Source organism: Scleropages formosus, chromosome 15 (assembly GCF_900964775.1).
Source record: "Scleropages formosus chromosome 15, fSclFor1.1, whole genome shotgun sequence".
Lineage (NCBI taxonomy): Eukaryota > Metazoa > Chordata > Actinopteri > Osteoglossiformes > Osteoglossidae > Scleropages > Scleropages formosus.
In genome coordinates this window covers 23,088,126-23,103,057 of record NC_041820.1, presented here as the reverse complement: position 1 = coordinate 23,103,057, position 14,932 = coordinate 23,088,126, and the positions used below count along the sequence as shown (strand labels likewise).

Sequence of the window (14,932 nt, the reverse complement as noted above, 5' to 3'; positions counted from 1 at the left end):
CATCATACACTCTTGTGGCCCTCTCCATGGAAAAATAATGCCATTCCTAGAGTGTTTATTGGAATATTAACAACATTGCATTTGCTTACCTTGCTGATCCGGACACCACATGTAGGCCTACGCGCTTGGTCACTTTCGTTTTGCTAAATTAAAAAAAAAACCTGCACTGCAAATTAAAGTGTGCTGTAAACATGAGTCCCCCTCTCAGAAAAGCAGATAAGCACTTGACCGCCCACCCAACAGTCGTCTCAAAGTTATCCCACACTGTATATCTGTCTTCACAGATATTGCAGTCAGGACCTGGTGGCCACTTAAGAGCTAATAGTTTACAGCCAGTGAACTGCAAACATTTCAGAGAAGGTGGTAAAGTGTGACAATTTCTTATTTTACATTAATCTTATATTAGATATAGGGGGTCTGCTGCTATGTCCTTGAGAAGGTACTCAGCTGAATTGCTCCCATGCTCAGTGGTATAAATGGGTAAAAAAAGGCAGAAAAGAAAGTGGTAGCTGAGCACTGAAATAATAATAGCAATGCATTTACAGATAAGAAATATGAAATATTCCAGTTGAGGGTCAAACTGGGTGTTTCCTAACAGAGACAGTGACTATGTGAGTACTAAATTTTGTTAAGATGAAAGCTTGGAGTCATCTGCTTTGACTTGTGTTCAATCATGGAGAAAAGTTTGTTCAACAGTCATGCATCTGTCACACTTTTCATGGTTTTCCGTAGGTCGTTTGTTATCAGGGTGCAAGTGCAGAGTGTGTTTGGTGAGGCAGAGTTGGAGTGCAGCAGGGAGCTGAAGCCGTATGGGAGAAAATGGAGAGAGGAACACACAGGAAAGGGGTTTCAGGAATCCGACGCAGGGAATGACACACAGTAGGTAGGAGAGATCTTTGTGGGAGTGGGTCTGAGGTCCAAAGAACAGAGTTCTTTATCCAAGGGGTTGGTTGTGGTCTGGAGTGAAGAAAGTCATCATCAAGAGGTCTGTGGTCCAAAAGGCGAGGCTAGAGATCCACAAAGCCGTGGTCGAGATTCAAAGAGCTGGACATTGTCATTCAAGAAGCAAAGATCACAGAACAAGGGACTAGAAGGATCACAAGGAAAGAAAAGGTGTATTGTCTCAAAGCAGATTCTGCAACTATTTCAGTAGAAAGTTGTTCTTTTAAGGAGTGTTTCATGAGGTTCAGGTGTGTTGAGTGTCACTGAAGCTCGTATAGCGTGGCGTCTCCTGTGGTCACATGGAGTGTTGTTTCCCAGAGCTCCTGACTACACTTGTACCTTACACTCAAGCTAATTCCTAAAGGTGGAGTATGAGAAAAGATGTGTGAAGTGATGGCTTCGTCAGTACACACAGTCAGATCACAAAGGACATCCCACAAACAGCACCAAGACCTGAAAGCGGTGGATGAATGGAAATAGAAGTGGAAATAAAGGAGAAAGGAAAACAGCTATGATGTGTCTATCTTTGCTTGATCAAAACAACTTGTTTTCGTGTTCCTGTTTCAACATTTGCCTTCTCCTTTTGTATCTTCAAGGTAACAATCGCTCCATGCCCTCTCACACACTTCACTAGTTTTCTGCGAATTCCTTCTCTTTCTCTCTTTCTCTCTGGCTTCACCCATCATACATTCTATTTAATCCATTTTATTCTTCTGCACACATTTCTTTGCACCTTTGTCTGCAAACCGGGAGCTCAGGAAATGTCTGTGTTTGTTTCTTTTTAAGATCCCAACAGTACAGTAATGTCTGGGTTGAATATCTAGTGGTGCCACGAACCATAGATACCAGTTCATTTCTTTATATGGTTGTAGTGTTCAGATACTGTCTGTGTGCTTGGATAACATATGTCAATCTAAAATATAGTTTTGACAAGAGCAAAGTACAGAGGGTCCTCTTTAACCACCTGTTCTTTATCTGACAATGCTCCCATAAATCAAAATGTAGTTTTCTAACTGATGGGGTAAAGTTTTTTTAGATTTTTGAGTTCAGTACAATGGACTTTTTCACCAGAATAGTTGCCAATGAGGGTATTGAGTTACTAATGCATTAATACCGAAACACAGTGCACTAACATTACTGTTCAATACAGTTCAATAATATATGGTACCGATAATACCTTAGATAGTACCCTAGACATAGTCTGACATAATCCAACAGATATGTTACCAGACCTGGTCTCAGGAACGAGTGGTTGTCAAATAAATAGCATTTACTTAATTTTTTGCTCTCAAAGCATTGAACCTAAACAATGTTTTTCATGAGTTTTGTGGTCAATGTGGACAAAGAAAGTGAACAGACTCGATTTGCATTTTTTTTTTACACTTCACTGGGTTTACATTCATGCTAGTAAAGACGTGTAATCCAAACAAGAGGCTTCTGAGCGCTGGTGATTGTGTTGCATTGACCAGTTAGGATCAGATTTGACTTTAATGATGGAGATAATACATTAATAACTGGGTTGTATTCTGCTAAAATTTGCCCCAATCTGTGATAACGACTATGAATGAAAGTGCAACATAACATTAGGTGACATCTATGTTTTAAAAACTGCTTTGTGAACAATTATGATGGGCTGCCCAGTTCTGGATGGGATAACTGGAAATAGGAAGCTGTCTGGAACACAACCCATGGAATAAATGGGTTTCTGCACAGAGTGAGCATTCAATAAACATCATGCCGTGCCATTCTGGTGTTGCTGCAAACCACAGCAGATCTTCAGAGAGCACAAAGAATTTGTAGTGAAACACCTCCCTGGCAAGCCAGCTCTGGTCAGCCATCTTTATCCTTTAGAAAAATGAAAATGAGCAAACTTAAGTGGTCACTTCAAGAACAGATATACTCATTTGTTGAGTCCTGGAGCTAACAAAATATTACAATTCCTGAAGAACTTCTTTGCAGCAAATGACTAAAGTCAAAAGTTGCAAGGGCTGCCTTCTGCAAGAACATCAACGGAGAGCCTGTTGACATGGGACGTGGATTATTAACGAGCAAGCAGCCCTGCTTCAATTATCCAGGAGAGTTTCATAAAAACACCAAGGGAAAAATGCTGTGTAATTGTAGCTGTCACAAAGAGATTGGCTGCTGGAGAGAGGCTTAGAGTCTAATGAACTTAGAAACTGTACACACATTTGTGAAAGGTCTGCTTCTCGTTTCCAGAGGGCTTAACAATACAAATACAGTGAAATACAGAGCAGACAACCTTCATGTCTGAATGTATCCCCGGAAAGAAACAAAGAATCGGGGGGGTGGGGTTCTCACTTTCCTCAAGAGACCACGCATGATTTACCATTCACACACAGAAAGCTGCCTGTGATCAAACCACAGGACTCAAGACAGCACCCTAAATCATCTGGAGGTAGGGGAAGAATGGAAGAGCTTCTAGGATGTATTACAGATGTGAACATAGCACTCAACTTGATAACAGTAGGTTGCAATTTCAATACCCTGCTGAAGGGTAACTGCTATTGCAATGCAGGGAAACTACTTTCTCTTAAATGACTTCAGCAGAAAATATCCAGCTGTATGGATATGTACACTAAATAGTTCCAGATAACATCTACCACATAAAGTAGCGTTACTGCTGGGGAAATAAATGCTCTGAAAACACAGATGTTAAAAATACCTTTAAAGAGCAATATAACATAAATGGCCCTTTGGTGGCTCACACAGGCAATTACATTGCCAGCAAAGAATAAGGACCACTGATCCGGGGAAGTGCCAGGCCTCTTATCATTACAAACAGAAAGGTGGTGGGGCTGGGGGGGACCAGAAACAGCCAAGCCTGTGGCTGATCAGACTACTAAGTCTGGGACTGAGTGCCACATTGTGCAACTGGATCCTGGATTTTCTAACCAACAGACCACAGCATGTGCTGATTGGCAGAAATACCTCCTCCCCACTGATCCTCAACACTGGCACTCCACAGGGAAGTGTCCTGAGCCCGGTGATATACTCCTTGTTCACACATGACTGTGTGGCCAGTCACAGCTCCAACACCATCATAAAGTTTGCTGACGATACCACCATTGTGGGTCTGATCACCAACAATGATGAGATGGCCTACAGAGAGGAGCTGAAGTTCCTGGCAGAGTGGTGCCAGGAGAACAACCTGTCTCACAATGTCAGTAAAACTAAGGAGCTGGTGATTGACTTCAGAAAACAGGATGCAGTTCATGCACCCATCTACATAGGAGGGGACATTGTAGAGAGGGTGCCACCTTTTGTAACTAGAGTTGGACTGTTCCTTTCAAGCACATCGGCATATTACACTGTTACTTTATGCATTCTCAGTTTTAAGTTCTCTGGCTGTCCACTGTTATTTATTGTTATTTATTGTTACCGTTATTTATTGCTATTGTTATTAGAATTATTTATTGTTATTGTTTTGTTTTGTGCAGTATTATCTATTGTTTTTCTTCATAGTCTGAGGAGAAGCACTCAAAGAATAATTTCATGGTACTTGTACATGGTACTTGTACTTATGACAATAAACCTTGAAACTTAAAACTTGATCACTACCACTATTCAAGAAGAACACACTTGCAATGTGGCTGCTGTAACTGGGTCCTGGAGGTTCAGTCGCACTGGGGTGCAATAAGATGCACCTGCGTTCACCACCAAACTGATGTCTGTTCTCTGCACTTCGCACACTGCACTCTGTACATTCACACAACTCTTATTACACTGTATGCAAAGAAGCAAAATGGGAATTTTTTACTTCAAATGTACCCAGAGGTCGGGAAGTGTAATTTTTATTCTATTTGCAAATAGTTTTCAAAAGGGCGTTTCTTGCACTTACACCACTTTATGCAGCTGGATGTTCACAAAAACAGCTCAGGTTATGCAGCTTAATGGAGAATTATTGGTTGGACCACCAGTGCCCCTACAACCACTCAAGCTGCATCCATTTGCAACCGCTGGGAGGTAACCCCAGTGATGATCAAGTTTCTGGACAGCTACAACAGCCATAAAAGCAGCTTTGGAAGAAAGTGGCAGCTGTTGTTCCAGGTAATCTCTGAGCTAATGTCAGTGTGGGGGAAGGAAGATAGCCTGGCAGTGCTCATGCAAGTGTATAGCTCACAATGCTTCTCTCCTCCAAAACCTGCCTTGGCAAAAATGGGCACTGACATCAAAGAGGATATTTACATTTACAGATGCTCCTTGACTTATGATGGTGTGACTTATGATTTTTCGACTTTACAATGGTGAGCTGGCGATAGACATTCTGTAGAAACCGTACTTCGAATTTTGAATTTTGGTTTTTTACTGGGCAAGTGACATGTGGTACGATAGTCTCTTGCGATGCTAGGTAGTGGAAGCAATCCATATCTCCCAGTCTGCCACGCAGTCGCTATACAGATACCCTCCTGTATCTATGTTGTGTTTTGTGCCTCCATAAGGTCACAGAAATGCCCATCTGTGTCTCCTGCTATTGGTGGGAAGAAGAAGAAGAGGAGGGCAATTAGTATTGAGGAGAAACTCAAGATAATTGCCCAGCATGAAGGCGGTAAGCCCATAATGGCCATCACACGTATGCTAGGCTATGTATTTATGTTCTGTATGTATCTATGTTAGGTGGCATTTAATATACCTAACCTACTGAACATCATAGCCTAGCATACGTGTGATGGCCATTCCATCTGCCCAGCATTGCGAGACAGTATCGCACTGCATATCACTTCCCCAGGAAAAAAATCAAAATTCGAAGTATGGGCTCTACTGAATGTCTATTGCTAGCTCACCATCATAAAGTGGAAAAATCGTAAGTCGAACCATCATAAGCCAAGGAGCATTTGTACTGCACCTTTATCTAGCATTTTACCACAGTTAACCAGTAAAAAAGTTTAGGGATATTTGTATTTTGCTTTTATTTACTGTTAGCTGGTCTTCAGGCTTAATTCGAGTTACTGTCAGAGTTCTGGTCAAAACTGTGCTCATCAGTTGAGGGCCAAGTGTACAGAAAAGTTTGCAATTCCATCTTTTCTTTCTTATTTTTTGTCAATGCAAACAAAAGGCTTGGGAGGACCAAATAGTCTGTAGTAGTGAGGGGTTCTCATTTGGAGCAGTGCTATTGAACCCTGACCAAAACACTCTCCATGCCTTAGTGCACAAAGATAAACACGCGGGTGCACCACAGCAAGATGTTCTGCAAATTTCACCCTGTAGAAAATATCCAAGACATTACTTTATGCAGATGAGGAGTAAAAAAACTTATTGAATCACAAGATGCCAATCCACCTACCCAAAGATAACATTTAAAGGAGTCATAGCTGAACTCGTTTCAAGTTAGACAAGCATGATTCAGCATGCAGACCATCTTTTGAATGTATGAGGAACATTCAAACACAGAGCTCTGAGCACAGCCCACCTCTTTCTATGCTACATCATTTGTGTATGGATTTCCTCATTTCTAAAGGAGGCAGCACACAATGAGTCAAGTTCCCCTGAGATGGCTTCTTCCTTCTTTCAGGAAAGTCAGAAAGTGTGGGGAAAACCAGAGCAGGTGGGGTATAACCCAGAGCATTCGGGAAGAGACAGGGAGCTTACTTTTGTAGGGCATCATCCACATTGCTCCATAAATATTTCAAAAGGACCCAGCAACTGTTAAGTGAAATGAGGGCTGATAGCAACAACATCAAGCGAAACGGCTGCGCCAGTGCCTTGGGCTGCGGGGCCTTGTTTGCACCCTGGACCAACCCCAGTGTAGCATATTTGTTGCATTATTCAGAGCTGGTTGTAGTCATCTGACTTTTTCGAAAAGAACGGCTGGTGTAAATCATGGCTGGTTCAGCCAGCCCTCTTCACACAAAGCTACTCACTGTTTCCCAGGATCTCTCCTGCCTTTTTCTGTCTCTTTTGCAACAAAAGGACGTTGTCAAGACAAAAAACATCTTGGACAAGCATGGAGGCTTTAAAAGTGACATTTGTTCTTCTTGTGCTTGTTTTCCACTGATTCAGTAAAATGTAATTTCACTGAGAGAGAACACTGGATGGGCACAAAAAGAATATTCGCTGAAGCCATTCGGAGAGTAGACCTTAAATTAATCACTGGTTCAACAAAACAGGCAGTTTCAGGGTTCCCAAGAGAGCTGGTGAGACCTTCTCAATGCAGAAATCACACGTTTTTCAAGTTGCAGAATTTTTACATGATGCTGACAGATTTAATAGAGAAGATGGTGCACATTCATAAATTCAATTCATTACTCAGAACCACATTTTGTAACCACTAAGTTCTTGACAATAGTGTGACCAGAATAAACTGGTACATTGTAGTGTATCTGTTGAGATACTCAAATGGTGCCAGTTCAGTTCCCAGGGGGCTCTCCTGCAATGCCTACAGGTAAGGTGGGAAATATCCAGCTGTGTAAGTAGGCAAATTTGTAAGCTCTTAGTTAAAAGCATCTGTTCAGCAAATTTATGTATTTTTTGGCCCAATGTGTATCCAAAAAGTTCCCTGGAAACCCTGGCTCTACTTGAAATGGGATGTACAGCACACATACCTTCCATCACAGCGCTCATGGGAAATTACTTGCTATTTTGTTAGCCACTTAGGACTTAAGAGTGCCATTGGTGGAGGCCAGAAATGTAATAGTTTTAAACTGAGTATTTATCTGTGCTTTTAAAAATGTTTTAAAACTGTGTTTTGTGTGTAGTTTTCTATGGCCATCATTCAGTCACTTTGCTTCAATTCTAGTCCTGCTCAGGCAGTTCGGAGCCTATGACTGGGTGCAAGTCAGGGGGATACAGCTCAATGTTAATGTAACTACTGCCTCTGACTGTCGTGTGACAAACTTAAACTTCTGTGTGTGCTCTCATGTCGCTGTCAGGTGCGACTGTTACCACTTCTTTTACACCCATATGAAGAAAGGAATGGGCTTCATCCTTTCTCAAGTTTTTCAATATCCTGATTGAGTTCTGGCCAGGGATCTTTTTTATTATTATTTTAATAAACAGCACCACCAAGTCACTCTAAAATACAAAGGCACCAACACAGAGTAATGTTGAAAACAAGTGCAAATAAAAGTACAAATCAAAGACAGAAAGTAACAGTGGTTTTCAAGTGATCAACTGCAATTGTCCAAGTCTGTTATCAGAAACATGAACTAAAAATTGCCAGTCAGATCCAACAATTATAATTTTATCAGATAAAAGAAAATTCATCACCAGGATCCTTTGTACATAAACAAAAATGAAGGTATAGGTCACAATTAAGGATAAAACATGAATATGTTAGTTTAAAGAAGGTTTAAACACTGAAATGGTACTTTGAAACATTTCAATGAGAATATGAACAGACTGGTTTTCCTTCAAATATAATATCTTAGCATATTAAAATGCAGCACCCTATAACTGTGTTATCATCCCAAGTAATCATTAACTTCAAACTCGGTTTTAGAAAAATTTTCACTTGTTGAAAAACAATCTATCCTATTGTCAGAGAGCTAGATTGTGCGATCAAGCCAGGTGGAAAATTAAAAAAAAGAACATGATAAAAGAACATAAGAAAGAGGTAGAGAAAAAAGCAAAAAGAGAGAAAATAAACAGCAAAAAAGCAAAAGATGGACAGGGAAAATAAAATAAATAAATGCAAACCCAAACTTTAAACCGAACACATAAACTCTGTTGCCCCCGCACCCTCCGTTGAGAACCTGTCAGACACCACTTTATTTACAGGACCCTAACTCCTCACTAAGCTTCCCTCCCTACACCTCCCCTGACATATCTTTATTGTGTATTCTTATTTACAAGAGATCATGAAGAGCCTGCCAACGGACTAAGAATTTGTGGCAGTGTGGAGGACATGTCTGCCAGCCTGGTCTTGGCCCATTGCTCAGATGATCAGTTTCTTTCCAAAATGCAAAACTGCCATGTCACTGACATTTCAGTTATACATAATCATTTAGCTGATCCCTTTATCTCAAGTGGTGGACAATTCAGAGCAAACAAAAGTGCATCTGAGCAAAATATGGAGCAATAGAGATACAAACGATTCTCAAAGTACAGTCACTTAGTGCAACACCAGAATTATAAGTATAAACTTGTACTGGAGTAGATGAGGCCCTAGCAAACTTTGAGCAAGTAACCAATTCTTGGTCACATTTCAGTTCAAAAGTAGGGGACCCACTCTAACCCCATGGAACCTTCACCCCTTTTGTCAGTTACAAACTGTGTCACCGACGTATTTGAAGTTGCCCATAGCTTGTACGTCTTTTGACTGTGAGCTAAAATGACCTCTGCCAGCTAGATGAGGAAACAATTGGCTCTTGCTTAAGAAAGCCTTTATTCAGCATGCATTGTTCCTTTCATACACGTGCTGTTGTACACAGGTGAGCTGCAAGGTCAGCTCTGTGCATTTTCTCCAGTCCTTGACAAAAACATTTGCCTTGAGGCCCTCTTAACCTACAGTAAAAACACATGAGCTTGGGGTGAACAGGACGCCCCTAGCACTCAGCAATTGACAATAATCCAAGTAAGCAATAGCCACAAAATGTACACCAGTTTGCGTTTTCAGAAATTTGCACTGCTGTTTGTCTTTCTTATGAAATGGAAATATTTGAGGGGAAGAATAAGCAGACAGAACCTGAGCCTCACATGTCTCTGCTGCATGCATTCATTGAAGCAAGGCCACATTTCACATCAGATTCTTAAGTTACAGGTTGGGTGGCCCTTGCAGCAGCTGGTGGCACATGGGTTGCACATGACCGACTGTTCCAAGTTGCCTACAGAACCAAGGGTCACATAGTGATCAGGCAGAAACTGTGTTCTCAGCCCTTCCAGTAAATAATTGTGTGTGTTTGTATGATCCTTTGCAGCCCCAGCACCTCTCAAGTGGGAGCATAGGGGAGGCAGGGACAGTTTAAATATGGTGTTTGCAGAGGACATTCAGTAGTATTCATTGGCAGGATACCACCTGTAATATCTCCCAGAATAGTTCAATGTAACTTTTCAATCTTTTTCAATAATTATCTTTAGGAACAACATTAAATCACATTAACAGAAGCAGAATTGGTACCCTGAAAAACTGCAAATACATCCACATACATTAAATAAGGGCTGATGGTTAAAAAGTTGTACTAATTCACAGGTATGATTGTGTAGCACTATTTAATAGGTTCCAGAAGGGTGTTCAGATATTCCGGAATTGCATACACATCAAATGTTAATTTTCTCAAGCAGAAGAAAAATACACACTCTGGTCATCCATATATTTAGAGAAGGAAGTTCAGGTGTAGACCATAACATTTAAAAAAAACATTTCCTTGTCAAATGTATATGAGTATTTAGCCCACATTCCATGAATTCATCAAAACCCAATTTGGGTTGTGGTTAGTAAGAAAATATAGGGGATAAATTAAACGTTCTAATGTTTTTTGAATGTTTGATTGAACCCCAGTCCAGTTTGATTCTGTTCCAGCAGGTTTCCAGAATAAAAGTATCAAAGTGCTCAGAAAAGCCTTGCATTTAACACAGCTGAGATACATATACCCAGTAACGTCCTGTGGAGACCAACTGCACTTCGGCAGATTCAGTGCAGCATTTAAAACAGCTGTGGTAGACCATCCATCCATGAATGACATGAGCTGACAACAACCTCTGAAATCAAAGCACGACTTCTGTTCCCCATCCCTTTTTCCCACAGCACCTCCCTCTTTGCCACCTGCCCTCTGCTCAGCATGCTTTCAGAATTCACTGGTCTTTTGGAGAACTGCTGGTCTGAACAAAAGCCACATCTGGCCTGCACCTCTTTCAATACATAGATTTGGGAACCACATAATTACCCTGAAAGTAACCATAGTATACAGTGACTTGGGATACTATTCAGTCCTAGTTGGCTTGTTCTCTTAAATTTATTCATTTAGCTGACACTTTTCTCCAAAGCAACTTATACTGTTAATCTATTTACAATTATTTATCAGTTACACAGTGGGGTTATTTTTACTGGAGTAATTTAGGGTAAGTACCTTACTCAAGGGTACTATAGCCAGACATGAGCTTCAAACATATAACTGTTGGGTTGAAAGGCAGGAGCTCTAACCACTACACTACCAGCTGCTTTTTTGCAGTGTGATTTTAAATGAGTTTAACTTTCATGCTTAAGTAGTACTGTAATTTCCTAATTACATTTAGATCACATTTATTAACTTACAGGATGCTTTTAGAATTTAGCTCAGAACAAAAACATTAAACATGAGTTAATGTGAAAAGGCAATTAAAATGTTAAAAATAGTTACCTGAAAACTGATGATTCTTCAGTCCCATTGAGAAAATGCCAGCTAGACACAGACTGAGCAGGATTCAAACCCAGATCTGAAACTAAACGCCAGGAGTTACAAGGCATTATTGCAACTTGCTGTGCCACCACATCCCTTCTAGGGCAGGAGTGCATAACAAATATTGCTTATTTGTGAAATCGTACAACTCAAACAGCAGATCACTTCACATATGCTGTTATAAAGCTGAAGGTGCTCTTTGTGGAAATATGAAACAAAATTGTTTGAAGGTAGGAAGGGGTTATGAAGAGTTAAGTCCAAAGCAATAAAATGGGAAAAAAGAGCAGAACCAAGATACTCTTAAGATCAGGCCATGATAGTGACATACTATGTGAAGCTATCTACACCTATTTACTTATTTATACTGTAGGATTATTTTTACTTGAGAAAAAGCACCTTAATTCAGGGTATGAAAGCTCAAGATGAGATTCAAACTTTCAACCCTTGGAGCCCAAGGCAACAGCTTTCACCACCCTGCTAAAGGTGGACATCTTAGCAAGAGGCGTTACTGTTAACATTAATCCATGTCTGGAGGTTGCTATGTATCACACTGACATGACATTCACAGAGATTGTCTGAAAGGTTTGTATTCTGATGACAGTGAAGTTGAGCACTTTGGCCTGGAAGCAACCAAACCAGAAGTGCAGACCAAATACTGCCCATCACCTGGGTAAGACCAACAATGGCATCAAGCATAATGAAGCCAGAATCTTTTGGTTTGGAGCCTGTGAAGGGTCTGTGAAGCTTCTTGCCAACGGCAGGATAGACAAACCAAAAAAAGAAAAAACATCTTTATCGGTTCATTACCTTCAGGGTAATGACTTATGTTCCAATGGTACAGGGACCCAGAAACCATGCAAAACTATTCGAGAATGGCAGAATAAAAACTGAGATTTGAATCCCACTAAAAACATGTGGGGTGACCTGAGAAACTAATTTGACAGCAAATTTAGAGAAAATTTGAAGGGAAGATTAAAAAAATTTCTAAAACCCAAATGTGAAAAACTCATAAAAATAAACTGAAAAATACTTAGAACTGTAATTATTGTCTAAACGGGAGGAGCATTGTGTCATTCCTATATGAACCAGAAGTTTGTTCAAAAATCCAGTCACTTTTACCACTAATACAATAAATAATACAGCTTTTCCTTGACTGATCTATGGAGACAGGGGGGTGCAGTGGGTTGGACCACAGTCCTGCTTTCCGGTGGGTCTGGGGTTCAAGTACCACTTGGGGTGCCTTGTGATGGACTGGCGTCCCATCCTGGGTGTGTCCCCTCCCCCTACGCCCTGTGTTGCCGGGTAGGTTCCGGTTCCCTGTGACCCCGTATGGGACAAGCGGCTCTGAAAATGTGTGTGTGATCTATGGAGTAGGATCACATATTTACAGAGGGAACTTCTGGTAGAAACCACAACATAAAAATACATTTCTTTGCCATATATGTAACAGGTGTCAGCATGCAAGGGCCAGTAAACGTCATCAAAAGAGAAGTTTGGGTTTGAATTGTTGCTTGAACCACAGTCCAATATCTTATCACATTCCTAGAGTAAATGTATCAAAGTGTCTGAAATGGCCTTACATTCCAAACTTTTGTTAATTTCGTCCACCATCTGCTCTTCTTCACTAGGACAGCAATAAAATGATATAGTATAGAAGTTCGCATTGGTAAGTCAATCATTTCTTAAAGGGCTGAAGCTCACTACTCATTTCTGGAGCCCAATTTGGCAAATAGTTGGGGTTAGATCTGGGTTGAAAGCAACAGGAGACAGTAATGATGAAGTGTTCAGAATCCCCCAATTTGTTTGAACAGCTCTTCAGAGTAGAAGAGTGTTGAACTCAACAAAATTTCTGGATAAAGGTAGGATCTTATGAAATTTCCAAAGGAAAGGCCAAGACCTTAACCTTCTTGGGTGTCATGAAGCAGACTCCACACCCACCCACAGCGACTTGCCTGGAAGCAATTAGTCATTTGTTAATTTGTCCAATAGTAAAATTTCATGCTTGGTACAGAAACCCCACCCTTGTCTTCCAGGTGACAAAGTTCTGAGAGCTTAATTCTCTGCCTTTTATTCTTTCAAGTAGATCCAGAGATCAAGGTGTCCTATTAAAAAAATTATCTGAAGTAACGAGGTAAATTTTGGAATAGGTACACACCTTGACTGCTAAACCTATTCGACCATCATGTTATTGATCGCTAACACTCAGGAACACCAGACTACAGCTGTAAGCACTGTGGAACCATATTGATCCTATTGGTCCTACACTACTGTATGGGTGTGTCTGACTTCCAACCAAAAACTAGGTGCGGAAACCAGGTTGCTTTCCCTCAGCAGCAATTTTTTGAAAATAGACAAGTGAGAAAAAAGAACAAACTTAAAAATAAACTGGATAGACATTTGTGTAAATTTGTAACTCCTACATTTGTAACACAATAACACAGTCTTATGTTTCATAAATGATATTAGTTTGTGTTAATGATGGAGGAGAACATTTTCATACACTGAAATGTTAAGTTATAATGCAACTAAATGAAAAAGTTCAAGGGATATATATACAGTACTGTACAAAAGTCTTGGGCATTTAGATGTTTCATAAAAAATTGTCACGACCAAACTCGATCAAACTGGACAACTCACTCATTTCGCCTAGCTTCTTTGCTAAGAGTCTGGGAGTAACAACTGATGCGAGTCTGTCATTTTCTCAACATATCGAAGCCACAACCCGGTCCTGCAGATACATCCTGCGTAATATTCGTAGGATCCGTCCCTACCTCACTACTGACTCCGCCCAACTACTTGTCCAGGCCATGGTGACTTCCCATCTGGACTACTGCAACTCTCTTCTGTGTGGCCTTCCTGCTAATGCCATGAAACCTCTGCAGTTTCTACAGAATGCTGCTGCACGAGTTGTGTTTGATTTGCCAAAGCGCTCCCATGTATCTCCTCTACTCATCTCTTTACACTGGCTTCCTATAGCTGCCCGAATCAAATTCAAAACCCTGGTTACTGTGTACAAATGCATCACGAGAACTGCTCCCAGCTATTTGCAGGGCTTGATCAACCGGTACACCCCAGCCAGGCCCCTTCGTTCATCTACTTCTGCTCGCTTGGTGGTCCCGCGCACAAAAGGCAAAGCTCGGAGGTTCTCGGTTCTGAGTCTGCTGTGGTGAAATGACCTTCCCCTGTCACTCAGAACCACAGAAACTCTGTTTTCAAGAAGGGTCTGAAAACCCACCTTTTCCAGATCCACTTCGCCCAAGATCTCTCCAGCTCATCTATGGTGTAACTGTTCACGCATCGCAACTGCAGAAACATCCCCAGATACAACCTTTATTTAGCCATTCCTCTGGTATTGTACTGCTCATTTGTGTATCTTATAATATTTAATTAAAAAAAATAATTTAAAAAAATGGTGTGGGTACCGGGATTTGTCTATCCTGTGTCTTATGCACCTACTTGAACGATGAACCTCGGTGCAGCAAGTGGTAGGGAACAAATTAGGTTTGCTTGAGACTTTCATGTCTGCAGCTATGTCTCGTTCTCTCAATGTAATGCATAAATTGTTCTTTTGCTGAGATGTACATTGCTTTGGACAAAAGTGTCTGCTAAATGAATAAATGTAAATGTAAATGTAACAAACAAGCATGCATTGTTGCAAT

The 14,932-nt window shown here is 40.8% G+C and overlaps 1 protein-coding gene across 8 annotated transcripts in view; it reads right to left on the bottom strand.

The window, feature by feature from the left end:
* eml1 (EMAP like 1) overlaps positions 1 to 14,932 on the bottom strand; it is a 102,512-nt gene that overhangs the window by 45,780 nt on the left and 41,800 nt on the right. The window contains exon 1 of one of the 8 annotated variants that reach the window (XM_018764188.2): positions 11,235 to 11,274. The exons of 6 other annotated variants lie outside the window; for them this stretch is intronic. In XM_018764188.2, coding sequence (XP_018619704.1) covers positions 11,235 to 11,262 — 28 coding nt within the window. In that variant the 5' untranslated portion in view covers positions 11,263 to 11,274. Of the gene's footprint in view, positions 1 to 89; positions 132 to 11,234; positions 11,275 to 14,932 lie in introns of those variants that run through there. One more of the 8 variants, XM_018764189.2, reaches the window with a different exon arrangement.